Source organism: Choloepus didactylus, chromosome 4 (assembly GCF_015220235.1).
Source record: "Choloepus didactylus isolate mChoDid1 chromosome 4, mChoDid1.pri, whole genome shotgun sequence".
Taxonomy (NCBI): Eukaryota; Metazoa; Chordata; class Mammalia; order Pilosa; family Megalonychidae; genus Choloepus; species Choloepus didactylus.
Window position 1 is genome coordinate 155,887,265 of NC_051310.1, and position 21,619 is coordinate 155,908,883.

At 39.0% G+C, this 21,619-nt stretch overlaps 3 gene segments (V, D, J or C); all 3 read left to right on the forward strand.

The window, feature by feature from the left end:
• The first annotated feature begins 814 nt into the window (after nucleotides 1-814).
• LOC119532277 lies at nucleotides 815-1,475 on the forward strand. The segment is given in 2 exon segments: nucleotides 815-914; nucleotides 1,030-1,475. Coding segments are annotated over 2 exon segments (438 nt in total).
• Nucleotides 1,476-13,840: 12,365 nt separating this feature from the next.
• On the forward strand, nucleotides 13,841-14,480 carry LOC119532949. The segment is given in 2 exon segments: nucleotides 13,841-13,970; nucleotides 14,152-14,480. Coding segments are annotated over 2 exon segments (381 nt in total).
• A 5,091-nt stretch (nucleotides 14,481-19,571) lies between these two features.
• On the forward strand, nucleotides 19,572-20,603 carry LOC119532279. The segment is given in 2 exon segments: nucleotides 19,572-19,790; nucleotides 19,918-20,603. Coding segments are annotated over 2 exon segments (381 nt in total).
• The last annotated feature ends 1,016 nt before the right edge of the window (nucleotides 20,604-21,619 follow it).

A 21,619-nucleotide genomic window follows, 5' to 3' on the forward strand; every position in this document is an offset into this window, starting at 1 on the left:
CTCTCTCCCTAGGCCAAGTGATTGTTCCTTTGTTTGTGGCCTTTTAACCAAAATTCTAAAGGACCATTTCCTGGTGTGAGGAAGATTTCCTAATAAAGTCAGAATCAATGATGAGGGATGGAAAATAACCTGAAACTGATAATGTTTAAACATTTCATTAATATACCCATAGAGACATTTAATTTCTATGAAGCATTATCTACAAATATTTCCTTTTATGCTTTCTGACTGCCATATCTGGACAATCCCAAACCATGGTTTTAATCCATGATTATCTTAAAATTACTTAAAAAAAGATATATTTTATTTTATTTAAAAATATTAAGTACTAAAATATTAAGTACTATCTCCATTTGGACTTTATTTTGATAAGATTTTAATGTAGGCATTCAAATTTGTTTGTTAATTTCCAAATGACTTTCTGTGCATGATTGCACTTTTTATTGAATATAACATTTTTTCCTCATTTTTATTTTAACTAAATTTCCAAAGTATGTGTGAGTATATTGGACTTTCTATTCTGTTTCCATGTACTCTCTATTTAGAGCTTTATAGTAACATGTTTTTTCAATTGTAATATTGCACTTTGTCTTACTAACAGTGAAGAAAATCTCTTTCTTTTTGAGAGTTTGAAAGCTGTGAAGCCAGAGATTATCTGCAGTATCAGTTTTGACCTCTAGAGGGACAAGCTACACAAACTGAAAGTGGCAAGAAAAGGAACCAGGAGAAAAAAGGAACCAGGTTCTTTGAGAAGGAGCTTTCTGCTTTACACTCTAGGTAAAATCCCCACTGCCTTGTCAGAGTGTGACAGAGTTGTTTCTAGAAAAGACCTGCAGGAAAGAGCCTTCTGTTTTCCCTTAGCTGGGACATGAAGCCAACCAACATCTCAGTGCTTGTGATGATCTTCACCCTCAGTGAGTAAAGTCTTGTTTGATTCCATCTTTCTATGGTCTTCTGATTTTGAATCAGTTCAGGGAAGTATTGCCCTCAGTCTCTAAGGCTCTGCCTAATCCAGAATTGCTGTTACAGGAGGAATGTTGGCCCAGACAGTGACTCAACCTGAGGACCTCGTCTCTGTTTTTGAAGGGGATCCTGTGCAGTTGAGGTGCAACTACTCATATTCTGGAAGTCCTGTTCTCTCCTGGTATGTCCAGTATCCCAGACAAAGCCTCCAGTTACTCCTGAGACACATCTCAGGAGAGAGAATCAGAGGTTTCATGGCTGACCTTGACAAGGGCAAGGCGTCCTTCCACCTTAAGAAGCCCGCAGCTCATGAGGAAGATTCAGCCATGTATTACTGTGCTCTGAGTGGCACAGTAACTGGTGTTGCATGGGAAGTACAATACAAACCCTTTAGGGGTTGCAGAAAATGTTTTTTTATAAGCCTCTATCAGGCTACAGTGCAGTATTCCTTTCTCTAGAGACTGATACTGAATTTGTCTCTTAGACACAATATTTTCAGTTGTCAACAAGCTATAGATTAAACTAAGAACACTGTGCAATAAAATTATCATTTACCTACTCTGCTTACATTAAGAGTGTGTTTTAAAAATAGTATGTGCAATTATTCTAATAGTACCTAGTAAAAAATACTTTTGAAATAAAAATTGTATAAAATGACATAAATGACATCCTTTTTTTTTTATATTGTGAGTTTACAAACAATCATGCATAAAATACAGGATTCCCATGTATCACCCTATTATTAACACCTTGCAGTGGTGTGGAACATTTGTTACAATTGATGAAAGCACCTTTTTATAATTGTGCTATTAACTATAGTCCATTGTTTAACTTAGGAGTCATTGTGTGGTGTACTTCCATGGATTTTTAAAAAGTTTTTTTCTGTTCCCATATGTACAATCTAGCATTTCTCCTTTTAATCATATTCAGACATATATTTCAGTGCTGTTAACTACATTCACAGAGTTGTACTACCATCATCACCATCCATACTAAAACAATTCCATCATTCCAAATGGGAACCCTGTATATTTTTAGCCTTCCCATTCCCTATCCCCACTCTGTGAGCTAGTAACCTTTATTCTAGATTCTAACTCTGTGAGTTTGCTTATTCTAATAATTTCAAATCAGTGAGATCATGTCATACAATATTTTCCTTTTGTGTCTGGCTTATTTCACTCAACATGATGAGTCTCTTCAAAAGACATCCTTTTCTTCACACAGGGGAACTCTCCAGGCTTGAGTGGTACAATCTCACCCCCCCACCCCCACCTTACACACCTCTACTACCCCATACCACCCTCCCATGTGTTCATCATGACATTTCTAAGCACAGTTCCTTAAAAGCACCATGCTGTTTCATGACTTGTGATTGCTCATCTTTCTGCATCTCATGATGTTTCCTCTCCTTGTGCACTTCATGGATTCTTATTATCTCAGTCAGAGTCCAGTCTGGAGGGAAAAAAAGGTAATTTGAAAAGGAAAAGTTTAATATAAAGAATTATTAATAACAACAGGAGATTAGCTACTAGGGGTAAAAAGAACTCTAAAAATCATAGGAATACATTAAAAAGAATAGCAAATGGAGGGAGAAGCGCTTATCTCTAGGGCTGAGTCAGAATTCTCAAGGAAGGAAGTCAATGATTCCACCTGCCTCTTCTCCCTTCAAGGCTGAGATTCAGACTCACTGGGGAGTAGGTAGCTGTAGCCTGCTGGACAACGGAGAGGTTTGCTAAGGGGCCACAGACAAAGGCTGGCAAGCCAAAAACAAACAAAGAAACAAACAAAAGCCTATTGAAATGTCAACAAATCTTACTGGAAGCCAGCAAAAAATGCTGTTGAATTTTCTGGAAGTTAGCTGGATAGGCCATAAAACTTACTAAGAAGCCACTTGTGGGGCTGTCACTGAAACTGTGAGTGCCACTGGATGTCCCACAGGCTGACAAAACTTGTGAGGAGAAAGAAGTGAGGAAAACAAGCCAGAACCAGGAAGAGAAGTCTCCTCTCCTTGCACTGTCTTTCCAGCATCCTCTACTGACAACACTTAACATCATACCGACTGGCCATGGAGAAATGTTTACAGGGTCCGTGTCTAGTATCACAGGTAGGATAAAGAAGGGTGGATTTTGAGCTGAGAGGCAATAAATTGGTAACTGGCATGTCCCACCCTTCTAGTTACTGATATTTCATATGTACCCTTTTACAGACATTTGCACTTCCAAACAACAAAGGAATTTTATGTTTCCATCTAACATGATAACAGCTGTCCTTTCAGCAAGTGAAGAAGGTCCCATCCTTTCTCCAAAATGAGGAGACTGACACTCCCAATGGTCATTGTGTTTATCTCTGGCTATGTTAATTACTTCTCAAAGTTAGAAGAAGTCACATAAAATGTTCTGTTACCTACAGACCAAATTACAAAATTAATCTCCAACAATGTGTATATAAAATAATTATGATAATAAGACAAGAGAAGAAAAAAGATGGTGTATGCAAAGGAACACATACATGTAACAAGCAAAGAGAAAATGTGGAAAACTGTCACATTCCTTGATTCTGTACTTGGTCATGAGGTTACAATCAGCAGCTACAACTTCCTTCTTTAATTACCCATTTCATATTTCCCCTGCCCTCAGTCATTGGTACTTTTTATCTGATGTAATAACCCAAATATTTATTCCCAAAAGGTCTGAGTCCTTAATAATACTGCCTGTTTTTATTTTATGAGTTGCTGTAGTTTTCCATTAATCTTTACTTTTAGGCATGGACGTGTCAAGAGGCATCCCAGGAAATCCCTGGGTTCCACACATAATTCTTTTTACACTATTTTGCAGCAGCAGCCCAATCCCTCCTTTGTAATTGGTATCAATCACTCCAGCCAGTATAGTAATCTATTTTTCTGCCTTTTGGTTCAGTGCCATCTGAAGCCCAAAATGGCCACATGACAATCTCATCTTTCAATTCAGTGATACCATTGTTGTGTCCCCTGATGGAAGCCTTCCTCCCTTGGGAGAATAAGACCTCCAAACCAGCAGGAATTGAAAGCTCTGCTAGTGGGGGGACCCACTTCCTGGATTCCTGTATGCCCATGTATTCTGACTATGGGGGAGACGATACCATACAATGATCTCATATAAAAAATATACTCCATTCTGTAAGATAGAACCTCATCTTTTTCAATTGTTGTCTTCCAATTGATGCCATAACTGAGTCTTCAATAAGCCATTCTACCTTTCAATAAGCTAGGAAATTCTGCTGAAGGGGTATGAGATAAAATGAGATAATACCAAGGGCATAGCCCCATTGCTGCACATCCATTGTATGGAAATAGTTCCTTGATCAGAAGCAATGCTATGGGGAATATCATCATGGTGGATTTGGCATTCTATAAGTTCATGGAAGTGATGCCAGCAGAAGCATTAAAAGCACAGAAGGCAAATCTATATGAAAGAGTATGTTTCTATCTTGGTGAGGAAAAATCTTAGCCATTTCCATGATGGAAGAGATCCAATGCAATCAACTTGTCAATAGGTGTGTGTCTGATCACCTGGGAAATGGTACCATATCAGGGGCTCAGTGTAGTTTCTGTGGTCAGCAGATTATGTGCTCAGCAGTAACATTAACTTGGTCAGCAACCATAAGGGGAAATCTATGCTTTTGAATCTATGCATCACTTTCATCCACATCACCAGGACAACTTTGTTCATGAATTCTGCACTGGGGAGGCCAAGGAAGGAGGCTGACCCATCTATATAGTGTGTCACTTGGTCTATTACTAAGAACTTCTACTTAAGAACTTCTACTACAGTGTATGTCTCAAATGGGAGGTGTTCAAATGGAGTGTAATTATCATCACAGTCTGTCCTAATTTGAAAGGTCCATTTAGATACCTCTTCCATATATTTTGTCACAAATCTTCCAGTCTTATTCCTTCTAATTCTTTACCATCCAGACAAACCATTCACTGCCCATGAATCAAGGTAGATAATTACTTCTGGCCACCTCTCACTCCAGAATTCATAGACAACCAAATTTCCCCTCACTACCATCCTTCAGTTGGGTTGTAGTGCTCTTGCTATCCACTTTGTATGGTAGCAGGATAATGGGAAAACCCACCTGCTATGGGTTGAATGGTGCTCAAAAAAGATATATTAAAGCCCTTACACCAGTACCTGTGAATGTGACCTTATTTGGAAGTAGGGTCTTTGCAGATGTCATCTAGTTAAGATGAGGTCATACTGAATTAGGGGGAGCACTAATTCACCAGTATGATTGATGGCCTTTATAAGAAGAGGAGAAGATACAGAGACATACAGATACAGAGGGAAGATGGCCAGGTAAAAATGGATGTGGAGTTTGGAGTTATGCTGCTATAAATCAAAGAAGGCCAAGAATTGCTGGTGATAACTGGCAGAAGCTAAGAAGTGATAAGAAAGGATCCTTTCATAGAGCCTTCAGAGAGAACATGGCAACCCAATTTTGTACTTCTAGCTTCCAGAACTGTGAGAAAATTAATTTCTGATATTTTCAGACCCTGAGTTTGTGGTACTTTATTATGACAGGTCTAGGAAATTCATACACCATCTGAAAAACAAGGTTGTGTTTTTTATTCCTCAGTCAATTGATTGTAAGAAAATCTCCAGGAGACCAGAGGCATGAATTAAGAGAGAGGAAAAAAATTCAAGAAAAACAGTTGTCAGAGAATCTGAGCAACCTACTCATGAAACTTGTATTTTGTGGGTCTCTTTGAGTATGATCTCTTATATAATATTTCCACTTGTTGATAGATTACTACTGAGGATTCCTAACCACCTGACCTAATGGCTAAGTAGGTCAGGCAACACTTGATGAAAGGTCAGGCTGCATGGTCATCTGTTTTCCCTGAGCTAGACATTTAGTCTTCACTAAGATCAATTAGTAAACCAGAAGCTGTTTGTCAACAGGAAAATAGGTTGATAAAAGGGCCTATATTTCCCACAAAATACTAGAGGACTATGCTGTGATTCTCCTATTGGTGTTTCCAAGAGTCTCCAAATAGTATCTTGAAATTTGCCATGGAAACTTCTAGTATCATGGTTGGATCTGCTGGATCATAAGACCCAAGTGGTAAAGCATATTTTATTAAAGATTGAGCTTCCTGCAGAGACTTTACTTGTTCTAGTCCCCACTCAAAATGGAAAGATTTATGGGTGCCTCTATAAACAGGCCCATGTTGCCTTCAAAATCCAAAAAAGAACTACCATGTGTTGTTTCTCTTCTTCTGTGTAGGTGGTGCAAGGTGCAGGAACTTGTTTTTCACTTTGGAGAGGATATCTCAACATTCTCTGTGCCATGGGATCCCTAGAAACTTCACTAATGTAGCCAGCCCTTGGATTTTTGTGAGGTTTGCTTCCACACTTACTGATTGTTTAATACTCATCTCAACGGGCTTCTCATATTTTGAACATCTCATATTTTGACTTTCCAACAATATAGTGTCTATACAATATATTCATTTTCATATCACAGTGCATTAAAACTTTATATTGTCTCCTTTTCCTGTTGGACTGTATGCTCCAGAGAGGAGACATTATCTATTCTCTGCTTTTAACTTAGGCTTCTAACACAGTATTTAGACACAATATGTATTCAGTAAAGGTATGTTAAACAAATTCATTCAGGGTCCTCCAGGGAGCTACAGCACAGGCTTTGAGAATTGCTATTCTAGCATTTACTATTTCAGCAGAAATTAGTTTGATCCTCTCTTTGGTAGGTAATTTCCTTTTTCTTCTCCTAACTGACAGCATATAGTATTTTACCCTCAATTTGTGGTAAATAATTTAACATCAGTCCAAAAAGGCTGATCAAATGCTTAGCAGTATTGGAGGCACACACCCCAACACACAACTATGTCCTGTCAAATTTGTGAATTCTATATATAAAGATGAAAATTCTCCACATTTCCAGATAGAAAGGAAAAAATAACTTCCTCAGGTACTATATGTACTCAAAAGCTATGTAATAAGCTTTTCAAATCCATTAGTCTGAAAATTTTTTGCTTCTCTAATATGCACTCTATTAAATTTAAAAATTAGTTTTCAAGCAGCATGAACTTCATTATTTACATCTTCCATTTCCTGTGTATTTTTACAGCTGCTTACCTCTTTTAGATTTCTTATAAAGACTGTAGCTTTCTTAATTTGCTTACGTTTCCTCCTAGACTTTATAATTTTATTTGCTCTTGTGAACAGAGTCTCTCTGTAATTATACTGGTATGTAGTTATTGTTGGGAATTCATGTAATGAATATATATCAATAATCTTATTTTTTGTCCTAATTTTAAGATAAAAGGCATTAGTTTTTGACTAGTGGGTATAATACTGATGATTTTGAATACACAAACTTCCTCTTGCAACATATTATAGTATTATTTTATTTTTAAATAATTTATACTTTACATCAGGAATATATTTAGAAATTTTTGACTTTTTTCTTATTTTCTAAGGTTATGTTGGACTTTCTTTCTTTAGCTTAATGAAGTATGTTAGTGGATATTCTAATGTTGAACCACTTTTCAGTTCTTAGAATAAGCCTTATTTGTTATAAAGTACTTTTTATCTTTTTTCTCTTATTTCAGTTTTGAATGGAAATGAATTCTCATGAATTCAAAAGTCAAAAGGTAAAATGAAAAGTTTCATTTTCATTTTTGTGAGCTAACCTTACTGTTCTCCTTCTTAGAGGACAGCAATGCTACTAGTTATTTTTATTGTGCTTCCAGGTAGATTTATATATCTTCATTATAGTTACTTTTTAATTTTATTTATTATTATGTATTTATTATTAAGATATAGTTTAACTGCTTATTATGTATGTACTTATGCTTTCAGATATATTATATATATATATATATTTATGTATGCATATACAGCCATATAACACAAAGATTAAGTGCAATAGAGGGAGAACTTAAGATGGCTGCTAGCAGAGACAGGGCAAAAAAACACCTCCATGAAAAATACTAGATAAAAGCCAGAAAGTGACCCAGAACACCAGTTCCAGCAATGCACCAGAAGGACAAGTTCTGCTAAATCCACAGGGACTGTGCACTTGGTGAAACTGGAGTCTGCATTCTGAAATGAGTAAGCTTGTTGAATAACCAGCAGCCATGCTGCAATGTGGGGAAACCGTGGGTTGGTGTTTGGAAGAGGACTAGCTCTTTTTTGAAAAAAAACCCTAGAGGGCCTACAGATACAGCAGCGAGAACCGCACAGTGAAGTGCGGCAGGAACGGGCTGTGTGAATGCCTCAACATCTGGCATGGAAGATAACCTTTCGCACACCTGCTACTAATTGTCTCAGAGTGAGGAAGGCAGAAGGGAGCCAAAAGGGGAAAATAACCATGCCCCTTGCAGCCATCTTCCCGGCAGGCTGGGAACACTCCTGCCTGGCACCGGCACCACAGTCCAGAGATCTGCCAAGGGACCCAGTGTGACAGGAACTGTTTCCAGCAACACATGCACATGCCACAATATCAGGCATAGACAATAGCCCTTCACGCACCCACAGCTAATTGTCCTGGAGCTGGGAAGGTGGAACTGTGCTAAAAGAGGGAAATTAACATGCCCCATACAGCCATTCTTAAAGCAGTCTGGGAACACACCTACACGGCCTGGTGGCCCAGGTCTTCCCTCGAGGGATGGTGCACACTTGTGATGTAGCACAACCTTCCCTCAGCAGAGGCCCTAGAAGGGCACAGCTTGGAAAAGGGACCCACTCAGAAATCCCTGGGACCATATGCCAATACCAAGGACTTGTGAGCAGAGACTATCTGTGGTGAGACTCAAATGAAGGTTTAGACTCTTGCAACAGCTTTAAATCTCCAGGAACATGTGGGAGGCTTGATTATTAAAACTGCCCTCCTTCCCTAACTGCTCAGATAGATGCCCCACATTCAGGGTGGACAGCACCAACAACACACCCAAACTTGGTTCACCAATTGGACCCCACAAGAATAAGACCCCCAAACACCACAAAGACAAAGTTGGGGAGAACTGACTTGAAGGGAATAGGTGACTTGCAGATGCCATCTGCTGGTTAGATAGACAAAGTGTACACCATCAAGCTGTAGATTTGACAAATCAGAGATTAGTCTTTGAATAATCTTACATATCCTAAAAGAAGCCTATCAAGTAAAGCAAATGCCAAGAGGCCAAAAACAACAGAAAATTTTAAAGCATATGAAAAAAACAGATAATAGGGATAACCCAAATCCAAACACCCAAATCAAAAGATCAGAGGAGACACAGTACTTGGAGCAATTAATCAAAGAACTGAAGGCAAGCAATGAGAACACAGCAAAGGATATAAAGGACATGAAGAAGAGCATGGCACAGGATATAAAGGACATGAAGAAGACCCTAGAAAAGCATAAAGAAGAAATTGCAAGAGTAAATAAAAAAAATAGATGATCTTATGGAAATAAAAGAAACTGTTGACCAAATTAAAAAGATTCTGGATACTTATAGTACAAGACTAGAGGAAGCTGGACAATGAATCAGTGACCTCGAGGACCACAGAACAGAAAATGAAGAACAAAAGAAAGAATGGGGAAAAAATTGAAAAAATAGAAATGGACCTCAGGGGAATGATAGATAAAATACAACATCCAAATGTAAGACTCATTGGTGTCCCAGAAGGGGAAGAGAAGGGTAAAGGTCAAGAAAGAGTATTCAAAGAAATTGTTGGGGAAACTTCTCAAACCTTCTACACAATATAAATACACAAAGCATAAATACCCAGCAAACTCCAAATAGAATAAATCCAAATAAACCCACTCCAAGACATATTCTGATCAGACTGTCAAATACTGAAGAGAAGGAGCAAGTTCTGAAAGCAGAAAGAGAAAAGCAATTCACCACAGATGAAGGAAACAACATAAGACTAAGTAGTGACTATGCAGCAGCCACTATGGAGGTGAGCCTCAATACATTTAAAAAAAATTTGAAATTATTCAAAGTACATTCTCTGACCACAATGGAATAAAATTAGAAGTCAATAGCCATCAGAGACTTAGAAAATTCACAAGCACCTGGAGGTTAAACAACATGCTCCTAAAATAAATGTTTTATAATATAGAATGTAGGGGAACTAGTGATAGAGAGCAATTAACAAAGGGGGAAAGATAACCCAATAAAAACAGATAACTAACAGATGTAAATTTAACATTCTGGGAATGCCCAGGAATGACTATGGTTTGTTAATTTCTGCTGGGTATGGTAGGAACAAGTTCACAGAAATGTTGCTATATTAGGCTATTTTCTTGGGGTAGAGTAGAAACATGTTGGAAGTAAAGCAGTTATTTTAGATTAGTTGTCTTTTTCTTCCTCCCTTTATGGTTTGTTTGAAATGTGTTTTTATTGTGTATCTTTAAAAAAAATCTTTTTTTATATAGTTAATTTAAAAAAAAGTCAATTAAAAAAATGAAGAAAATATGCAGAGCCCCTTTGAGGAGCTGGTGGAGAATGCAGGGGTGTTAGGCTTCCCGACCTCAATGGTTGCTGATGTGCTCACAGACATAGGGCACTGGTGGTTTGATGTGCTGAGCCCTCTACCACAGGACTTGCCCTTCACAAGACTGTTGCTGCAAAGGAGAGGCTAGGCCTCCCTATAATTGTGCCTAAGAGCCTCCTCCTGAATGCTTCCTTGTTGCTCAGATGTGGCCCTCTCTCTCTAGCTAAGCCAACTTGGCAGGTGAAATCACTGCCCTCCCCCCTACTTGGGATCAGACACCCAGGGGAGTGACAGAGCAATGCAGGATATGACTCCTGGGGAGGAATCTAGACCCAGCATTGTGGGATGGAGAACATCTTCTTGACGAAAAGGGCAATGTGAAAGGAAATGAAATACGCTTCAGTGGCAGAGAGATTCCAAAAGGAGCTGAGAGTCACTCTGATGGGCACTCTTATGCACAATATAGACAATCCTTTTTAGGTTCTAATGAATTGGAATAGCTAGCAGTAAATGCCTAAAACTGTCAAAATGCAACCCAGAACCCATGAATCTTGTAGACAATTATATAAAAATGTAGTATATGATGGGTGACAATGTGATTGGGAAAGCCATATAAACCACATTCTCCTTTGTCCAGTTTATGGATGGAGGAGTAGAAAAATGAGGGGGAAAAAAAAGAAAAAAAGGAAAGCACCAGTGTTCTTTTTTACTTTGGTTGTTCTTTTTCACTTTGGTTTTTATTCTTATTGTTTTTGTGTGTGTGGTAATGAAAATGTCAAAAATTAATTTTGGTGATGAAAGTGCAACTATATGATGGTACTGTAAACAACTGAATGTATGCTTTGTTTTGTATGACTGAATGGTATTGTGAATATATTTCAATAAAAATGAATTAAAAGAAAAAAGAAAAAAAGCATTAGATTCTTGCCCTCTTGGTGATGAGACCCTGGACAAGTTACTCTATAGAGCCTGGGCATATCTTTTCTGGTATGTGGTAGTTGTAGGGGGGGGGGGGGGCGGGGTTAGGCCTTGGGTTCCCTCCATGTTTGATATCTGGTAGTTTTTGGTAAGTATGGACACCACTAAATTGAGTAACATGACATAAAGATGGTTCTAACTCCATGCAAATAAAAAACATGGAACCAAAGCCCAGGGCTCACTAAAACAAAGAATAAACAAGCCAACATTCTGCATCACAAGAAGCAAACTTCTGTCTCAGGCAACTGAGCGCAGAGAACATGCACTCCAGGCTAGAGTTACAGGCCCACATCACAGAGCTATAGAAGAGTCACAAAGCATTCTCGAACCTGGGAGAGGGGATAGAAGAGTAAGGGCAACCCAAGACCTCCCTCACCACAGTGGGTATGTTTTAACTACTATTCTAAATTTCTCATACTTTTTCAAAACCATCTAGCAGATAGAAAACTTAAAAATTTAAACTTTTTAAACATCAGTTGCTTCCTCGAAAAGCTTCAGTATTTCTTTGTTTCCTACTAATAAATATACACATTTATTTTGGCAATCATCCAAGCCCAAATATTCTTCCAGTCTTATTTCCTTGAATGTTCTTACTGCTCATTGCTCCAGCTAACATCTTCAGTTTCTTTCTTTGTTTCCTTCCTTCCTTCCTTCCTTCCTTCCTTTGCCTTTTCTTCACCCCTCCTATTTTATGCACAGAATATCTCAAAGTCAGTTTTAAAACCATTTATTAAATTCTCTAGAAGATTTTTTGTCATTCTTTTGACTGCCTAGCATCAGGACCCATTTTCTTGTAAAAATAGTAATAATTTTAGAATAGTTAGTAAGTGAATTCTAGGCTCTGCTTTAAATAGTTTATATATTATTATCGTCTCAACACTTTCAACAAATCTCAAAGGATTGTATTATTATTACCCATCATCCAGACTTTATAATCAAGAGATTATGAGCAAAGAGACTATAAACAGCTACTGCATGAGCAGATCTAAACTTGACCTACATGGTTTGACTACAAAGCTTATTGTCCTGGACCCTACTGCCTCCTGCCATAGAAGCTGGAGATACCAGAAACTCATATCCAGTCTCCCAAGCAGATAGATGTGGGCACAAGGCTTGGGTTGCAATGATCAGACACATAGTTTAAAACTTTTACTCAGGTGTTACTTCTGAAAAAAGGGAAAGACCAAAAGTTTCTTTTTTAGGTATGGTGGTAATTTCAGCAAGATGGAGATCAGAGTTTCCAGGGCAGCAGAGAGTGGAGTTGCAGTGGCCAACAATGTCTTGCACCAGCAGCCATGAAGGCACAACCTGCAGCATCTGGAGCTCAAAAGAGGAGCCAGTGGGAAACTCTCAGGGACAGTTCTCCAAAGTTATTTTTTGCCTTGTTCCTGACTGGGTAACTTTCAGTCCAGTTCTCTAATTATTTTGGAGATTTGGGGGCAAACCCAGTGTTCATTTCATTTATTCCTTTTCTACTTGATTCAGCCAGTCAGTTTCTGTTGTTCACCACCAAGAATTTTGGATTATATATAATCTCATTCCAGCATTAGGCAAATTAGGAAAAAAAAAGTAAAAAGTTCATACATACATTATCAGAGATTATAATATTTGTAAGAAACCTAACTATACTGCTCAGATGTATTCTATAAATACAGGGATCCAACTTTGTGTCTTAACTGAGTTCTTACCTGAAATAAAATGCATTTGTTCTGACTCGAGGCTGGAACTCTGGAGGGGAGAATCTTTTTAAATCATCACAATACCTTTCCTAACCTAAGGTGTGCCAGAAAGTGAATCACTTCCATGGACATTTCTAAGAATCAGCACTAGAATCAGACTGCCTCGGTTTTAATTGCAGGACACCATTGCCAACCAGGTGACCTTGGACAAATTATTTAAACTCTCTATTCTTCAGTTTTCTCATGTGTAAATTTGGAATTAATAATAATATTTACTTTCTAGGGATTGTTATGAGGGTTAAATAAAATCATATATATAAAGTCCTCAGAAAAGTGCTTGTTACATTTTGAGGGTAAAGCAAATAAATATTAGCAAATAATATTATTATCCTGGTGCTTTACATGATCCGGAACTCATGCAGTCTTTCCCAGCATGTGGTAAGGAGCAACAGAAGAGTCCAATAAAGGCAGAGATTGGAAAACCTTTAAAATTTCTTCTGAATCAACCAGTGCATGCTTCCACCATAACACATTCCGTTAGTGCCATGATGTTGCCACCACCAGGTGGCAGTGCCTCTTTCTCCTCAGACTCACCTACCTGGTTTGAAATCAGCATGTGTCCCTATTGAAAGCTAAGGATTGAGCTTGCCTCTGATTGGTGAGGTAATACAACTGAATATCACTCCAGGGGTGGTGGTGAGGGTGGTGCATGGCCTAGATATAAATCCAGCAAAGAGAACTGACCTATGGAATGTGGCTCCATTTTAGGTCCCAGGACTGAGTCTTCTGTGAGTGCAATTAGGAAGAAGAATGGAGAAACTCCTGGGAGTGTTTTTGATGATTCTGTGGCTTCAACTAGCTAGTGAGTTGGGGGCTCTTGGTGATGGGAGCAGGGAGAACAAAGTTCAGAGCCTCCAAGACTGAGGGGCAAAGTGTTCTTCTCAATTTGGAAATGTACAGAAGATTAGGGAAGGCTATGCAAACACTGGAGGGTGAAAATGCAATGACTGACTACTGCTCTCTGCGCTTGTGTTTCTGCCTAGGTGTGAACGGCCAAGTAGAACAGAATCCTCAGGCCATGGATATCCAGAAAGGTGAAAATGCCACCATGAACTGCAATTATAAATCTGCTATAAACAGCTTGCAGTGGTATAGACAAGATTCCAGTAAAGGCCTTTCCCTGCTGATTTTAATACATTCAAATGAGAAGAAGAAACATAGTGGAAGACTAAGAGCCACTCTCGATACCTCCACCAAACTCAGTTCCCTGATCATCACGGCTTCCCAGACTGCAGACACTGCTACTTACTTCTGTGCTGAGGACACACAGTGTTCACTAGGCACCTGCAGCCCCAACCCAAACCCTGCCTGAGCTGCCTCTTAGAAGCCCTGACTTCTAAGTGGGTGGGTAGAGTTAGTGGTTATGTCTTCCCAATAAGGAGAGTGTACAAGCAGCTGGCAATGTGAATTGAGGTACCCTCCTGAATCCATGATATTTTGGCAGAACCCTGAATTTGGGCAAAGAGCACCAAATTTGGACTGGAAAGTGAAATGCCAGGGTCAGTTCTGCCAATACTGGGTACGTGACCTTAAGCACATCACTACTATGGCAACCTTTGATTTTTTCACCTGAGATGAAAGATTTAGGTTGATGAGCTGAAAATATCTTTCAATCTCTAATTTTCTCAGGAAAAAAAAGAAGCATTGAACACTATGAGAGGGACTGTCTAGTATTAAAAGGTCTCATCTGTCCTGTGTTAATTCCATGTAGTCCAAGATAGGCTCTTCAGATGCATGAGCTAAGTCCTACCTTCCTCTAATTCCTGAATAGGAAACAGTGGATTCACCAGGCATTAGAATTAGAAGGAGTCTTAGTATTCTTTCATTTTACAGCTTTTATTTTACAGCTTAGGGAATAGAAACACTGTGTTGTTGAAAGCACCTGAACTCTGGAGTAACGGAGACATAAATCTGAATCTGATTCAGCTATTTGCTAGTTGTGTGATTTCCAAGCCTCAACTTCTCTATGAATAAAATGGGAACATCTAAGAAAGTCATAAATTTTCCCATCCACTAAGATATATATGTTTTCTCTCCCAGGTTCTGAAATGTATTTTTGAAAGTGGGTACTTCCATTATCAAATACATGACAGTTTTCCTCCCATTTATTCTTGCATCAAGTCAGATAAATAAATGCCAACTACAGTTCACTCAACATAGTTTTGATACTATGCTAGAAATGTGCTTGTGGAGAAAATGAGAGCATTTGTATTTATGTGCCTGCTTGTGAGAAAAGTTAAGGTGGCAGAGGAAAATTTGTAAAGGGTAGTGGTTTCCAAACACCAGACCTTGAACAAGACCGTCACCCATATCAGAATCACCTAGAGCATCTTTGAAAATCTGGATTATAGGCTCTATCCCAGCTTACTAATCAGTCTCTGATGAAGTGACCCAGGAATTTGTATTATTAATGTACATCATCTGTATCAGTTAGAGATTGGTTCAGCTCCATGTTACAGAGAACTCAAATAATAATGTCTTTAACCAGATGGATTTTATTTTTCTCTCACATAAAGAAGCTCTGTACTATACAGTCCAGGCCTGGAATGGTGGCTTCATTTTGTTATCAGGGATCTGGGGTCATTTTAGCTTACTGTTTCTCATCCTTTAAATGTTACCTTGTATAGTGCTTTCAAGAAACTGCTGGAGATCCATCCAATTTATACAACTTTCAGGCAGAAAGAAGAAAGTCGAAGAACAAGAGGTACAAGCTAACTGAGTCAGTCATTTCCAGAATTCCCACCCAAAGCCTACTTAAATTTAATTTACTCATATTATCCAATGTGTCCATCCCTCTCCCTTCTACAAGGGAGCCTGGGATATCAAGAATATGTATATATTTTTATCTGAGCATGTGGCTCTCCACATCAAAATCATTGTTCTATTAGTAAGAAATTTGGAGAGTCAAAATTATACAGGCAGCTAGCAGTTTCTGCCATAATCTTAGTTTCTAGCATATAGAACTCATGATTTTTTGGTTCATAATTGTTCATCTTTGAAATAACCATATCCAATCTATCTGCTGGTAATGTTGAATTTACCTCCTAAAAGTCTCCCAAAAGAGAGTTCTCTTCATTTTCATCTCCATGACTCTAACTAAAAATCCACCTTAACCCTTTGCTCCCTTGCCCCCTATACACTTGACAGACCCCATCACTCCTCAAAGCCTTTCTTTTACTACAGCAAAAGTGAGCCTATCAGAGTACAAATTTGATCCTGCAAGCTACCTGGACCCCATTTTCTTAGCATAAAAAAAAAAATTTTTTTAAAGTGAACAATAAAACTCTGCATAATTTAGTAGGCCTTTGCTACCTTTTCAGACTCATTCCACAGAGTTCTATCTCTGCCTCTCTCATTCCCTCCCCCTCCCCCTTCTCCATCCCTTTCTTCAATACTGGTCTCATTTAATTTCTTGAGAGTACCTTGTTCCCCTTATATGACTCTCTCTCAGTAGACATTTTTTGTTTCTTTTTCCTAAAATATTTTCCCTCCTCTCAAAAGAGTAAAAACTCATAAAAGCCTACTCATTCTTGCACATCTTTTCACAAGTCAGTAACTGAAGGAAGCTTGGTGTACTCTCAAATTCATGCTCATCTGCTTTTTCAAAATTGCAATTACTCATTTATTTCTGAGATCATTCTATGATTAATAATTATAATAGCTATCTCCACTGCCATTCTGGGTGCTCCTTCATGGCTGGGAAAATATCTGTGTTTCTTACCCTTGAATCCTCAGCACCAAAGTGTCTTATGCATTAAGATCATTGTTCTACTTTGCTAATACTGCTGCTGGAATGCAAAACACCAGAAATGGACTGGCTTTTATAAAGGGGGTCAATTGGGTTACATAAAGTGTCCATCAACAAAGGGTACCTTCACTGGAGAAAGGCCATTGGCATCCGGAAAACCTCTGTTAGCTGGGAAGGCACGTGACTGGCGTCTGCTTGCTCCAAGGTTGCATTTCAAAACGGCATTCTCTAAAATGTCTGCATCAGCTTCCAACAGGCATCTATCTTCAAAATGTCTGTCTCAGCTCTAGCTTGCTATAAGCCCCTTCTATCGGAGTTTATATAGTGCTCCAATAAACTAAACAAGGCCCATGCTGTATGGGTGGGACCACACCTCCATGGAAATTATCCAGAGTTATCACCTACAATTAGGTGGGTCACATCTCCATGGACTCTGAACCAATAGGTTCCAACCCAATCCACACTAATATGTCTGTCCCCACAGGAATGCATTAAAGAATGTGGCTTTTTCTGGGGGAAAAAATATACAAACCAGCACAATCATCAAATCTCCTTCTTTCTCCTTTCTGTCCATTAACTTATTTAAAATGAGTATTTATTTTACATACTCATTTTAAATGTATTTTAAGCCTCCTCAAAATGTTACAATATTGTGTGAAAGGACAAACAAGAAAATAAGCCTGAGTTTCTCAGTCTGCAGTCCATGGATCTTTGGAGGTATTTAGATTATTCTGTAAATAAAGTTTTATTAGAAAACATCCATGCCTTTTCATAGACACATTGTCTTTGGCTACTTTTGTGCTACAACAGGAGAGTTGAGTATGTGCAATGGAGATGCCATGACCTGAAAAGACTAAAATATTTACTACTGGACCTTTATAGACAAAAGTTTATCAACCCCTGGGGTATAGGCATTACACGAGAACTTTCAGATTTGGAGGTTTCTTTTTGATGATAACACAATCAAATAATAAAGGCATAGTTCCAAAGAGCTGCATGACCTCTTTATAAACAGAATACTCCCTTTAATTTTGATGCTGGAGTTTGCTTTTGTGTTTTCTATGACATTTTTGCCAAGTAAAGGGAAAATGGAATAAAGGCGGTCTACAAATGAAGGCCTCACTGTTGTCAAAATGGTGAAAAGTGTTCAGAAAATTTTGGTTTTGCCATTGTACATGGTATTACAGAGATGCCAGGCTCCAAAGAACCTGTGTTCCCATAGTCAAAATGATCTTCCACTGAAAGAGGATGTGTGGCTCACGTTCAGTGTATCAACATACAATTCAGGTAGGTATCAACATAGAGTTCAGTAGATGTAAGAGTAGCAGTAAATGCCCAATATATGTTTTTCAGCATTGAATTTTTAGGAGCTTCATCAAATAATGAAATTGGGTAATGGGAACTTAAATGAGTAATTTTGAAAAGTAAAAGTAAAAATAGCAACAATTACCAACTACAGTAATTCAGATGATAGTCTATCAAACTCCCTGTCACTTTAATCAAGTTAATAACTGATGCACATTGACAGCTTTTTTATTTTAAATCTACACTAACTCTTTAATTCCAGCAAGGCACCCCTCACATTAATGTTTTAATTTGAATTTTATTGATTTATATTTTGTTTGGCAATTGTGTAAGAACTATGAGTCTAAGAAGTTTATACCTAATTTTATTGTTGTGTATATTAAGGCACCAACATTTTTTTAAGAAAATAGCCAGCATGAGAGTGAGCCCTTTTAAGAACATCTGTATCTTACTTAACTTTGAGAAACACTGAAATAATTATAAAATGTACCTGCTATCCAGGTCCTGGAACTGCTTCTGTAGGAAACTGGTTGCACCAGAGGGCTAAGACAAAAGCCTCTCCCTCAGACTGTACCTCTTAAGAAGGTAATTTTACACACCAGACATGTTCCCACATTCATTTATTCACTCATTCTTCCAATTTTTTTTTTTTAGCATCTACTATGAACTAAGGGCTTGTATATGTTGAGACTAATAGGGATAAGTTCTGATCTTAGGAGCACTGAGCCTAGTTTGAAACACAGGACACAGACAATTCTATATGATCTGGTAGACAGCGGTAGATCTATACACGGGTATGGTGGGAAAAGAGATGGGCCCTAGCTCAACCTGAAGAGGCAGATGAATGCTTTTGTTGGTTCTTAAAGAATAAATGGGAGTTTTCCAGATAAAGGGTTGGGGAGAGGGTATGGGCATTATAGGCAGAGCAGCTCATCCCCTGGTTCCATGGGGCCAGTGGGGAATATGCCAAGAAAAGATTCCTTTTCATGTTCTCAGTACACTCTAAAAGTGGCTGAATGTCAAGTGTAGAAGGACATTAGACACCAGGACTGGGGAGACTTAAGGGAGCGATACTGCCCTGTACTTTAGGGTGACAGAGGATTTCCCTCTGCTTCAGCCCCAGGCACTGCTGTGAAGTCCATCGAGTGTTTAGTGCTTCCTTCCTGGAGCCCCAAACCTGGCTCCCAACACCCCTTCCCCTCCTATGTCTGTAATGTAAGCTCCATTCCAAGGTAAATATGATCAAACTCAGAAGTGCAGAGCAGGCTGCAAGGCCACAGGGGAAAACACGAGAGGGCGCTGCTCCCTTCAGGAAGTGGTTTGATGCAACTTCATCTTCCATTTCTGAGCACATCTCTCTCTGCCTCAGCCTGTGGCATGAACGTGTAAGGCAGTTAGTGTTCCTTAACATATGAGCACAGAGTTTCTAGAAGATTTCACCAAAGAACCAAGAGTCTAGAGGAACAGCCCTCTCAGCTTTGGTTTATTAGAGAACAAAACCAACCGCTTCTTCTCAGCCAGCCATGCTCTCGGCTTCCTGCTCAGGACTTATGATCTTGTTGATATTTGGTGAGTAGCATTTATTCAAAACTTTGAAGATGTTCTATTCCTTGGTTTTAGAATGACCTTTAATCCTTTCCAAACTGGAGACCATCCCTCTAACATTGCCAATATAACAAAGCCTTTACTGTTTTAGGAAGGACCAAAGGAGAGTCAGTGACCCAGTCAGAGGGTCTGATTACCCTCCTGGAGGAGGCACCTCTGACCCTGAACTGCACTTATCAGAGCAGGTATTCCACTGTCCTCTTCTGGTATGTCCAGCATCAAAACAAAGCACCTCAGCTCCTCCTGAAAAGCTCATCAGAAAACCAGGAAGTGGACAGCAGAGGATTCCAGGCCACTCATGTTAAGAGTGACAGCTCCTTCCACCTGCAGAAACCCTCAGTACAAACATCAGACTCGGCTGTGTACTACTGTGTTCTGAGTGACACAGTGAGAGGGACTGCAGGAGGAGCTGAGCACAAACCCTAAGCACAGCTGGGGCCTCAGGTGGGCAGCCCTGGGAGAAGTGTGCTATTTCCTCTCCAGACAGTGCTCTACACTGGAGACATCCTCAAAGTAACTTCTGGCTCTAAGCCCAGGAACTTTGAAGTTCTTGAGCCTCAGAACCAAGAAACCTTGAGGTTCTTGGATTACTCTACAAAGAGGAACTGGGGGAGGGATATTGTAAAGAGAAACATGAATTCTGTTCTCCAGAAGTGCCTCTTTTCTCAGCCAAATTGTTCCTCTTCCCCCCATATGGTGTACATTCCTGGGAAGTCACAGTAACTGTATTCAGGGGTCAATGCTGAAATACTTCACAGCTTATTAATAAAAATCCTCAGTGCCAACAGTTCATGGATGAAAGTGTGACTTTGAATCTAGTCCCTTGTTGTTACAGTTCGGACCAGGATTGTACATCTTGCTGAGTTCCAGCTGTGGAAACTCCATCTCCAGCAACAGGGACATTTATTCTCTTGTCTCTTGACTTTTCCTTCCTTTGTGGCTACTCTTGAAAAGCTGCTGCCTAAGTACATTCTGTGAGGAGAGCTTCCTGACTACAGGTGTTGCTTATGTCAAAGGCACTGCCACTTGGAAATAGCCCAGTCAGTGAAGACAACACACACGGAGTGTCCTGCTCACACCATGCAGATGTGCCTCCACACTCATCTCCCTGCCATCACAGCAGCTCTTTATTTTAACTCTAATTAATGATCTAGATTCTAGACTTGAAATTAGGTTTTACTCCATGATGTGATTTCATATATCACAGCTATGCATACCAGTTTGAGAAACTTGAATATTTATTAATTCAAAAGATAATTAGTTCCTATGGTAGGCACTGGAGAATCATTAGTTAACAAGAGAGACATAATGTCTGCCCTTTGGAGGCCATGTTCCAGAGGGCTAAGGTGGAATCCACTGTAGAATAGTAGGAAAAAAGAACAATAGGCTGAGATTTTAAGAGTTTATTCCACAAAACAACCTGTGTCACCTAAGTCAAGTCACTTAAACTTCTCTGAACCTCTGTATCCCCCTCTGCAAAATGAAGACTATTGCTGGTGAGCAGTCCTTTCCAAAATTTTACTATCATCACAATGACACTTATCCCACTGCCTTTTCTGAGTTCCTTATTATCTTCCCCTCTTTATTTGGGAAAATGCAACTAGTTGTCAGAGAAATTACCTGGGTTCTCCACATACTGTATGATAATGTAACACCAATAACAAGAAGCCACAGGAAGCAGGCAGTGAGGATAGTAACTTATTTGGAAAGCCACAAATTTCAACATTTACATTCATTTCAAAAATATGTACCTAGATAGGACAGAAAGAGAGAGAGAGGAAGGAAGAGGAGAG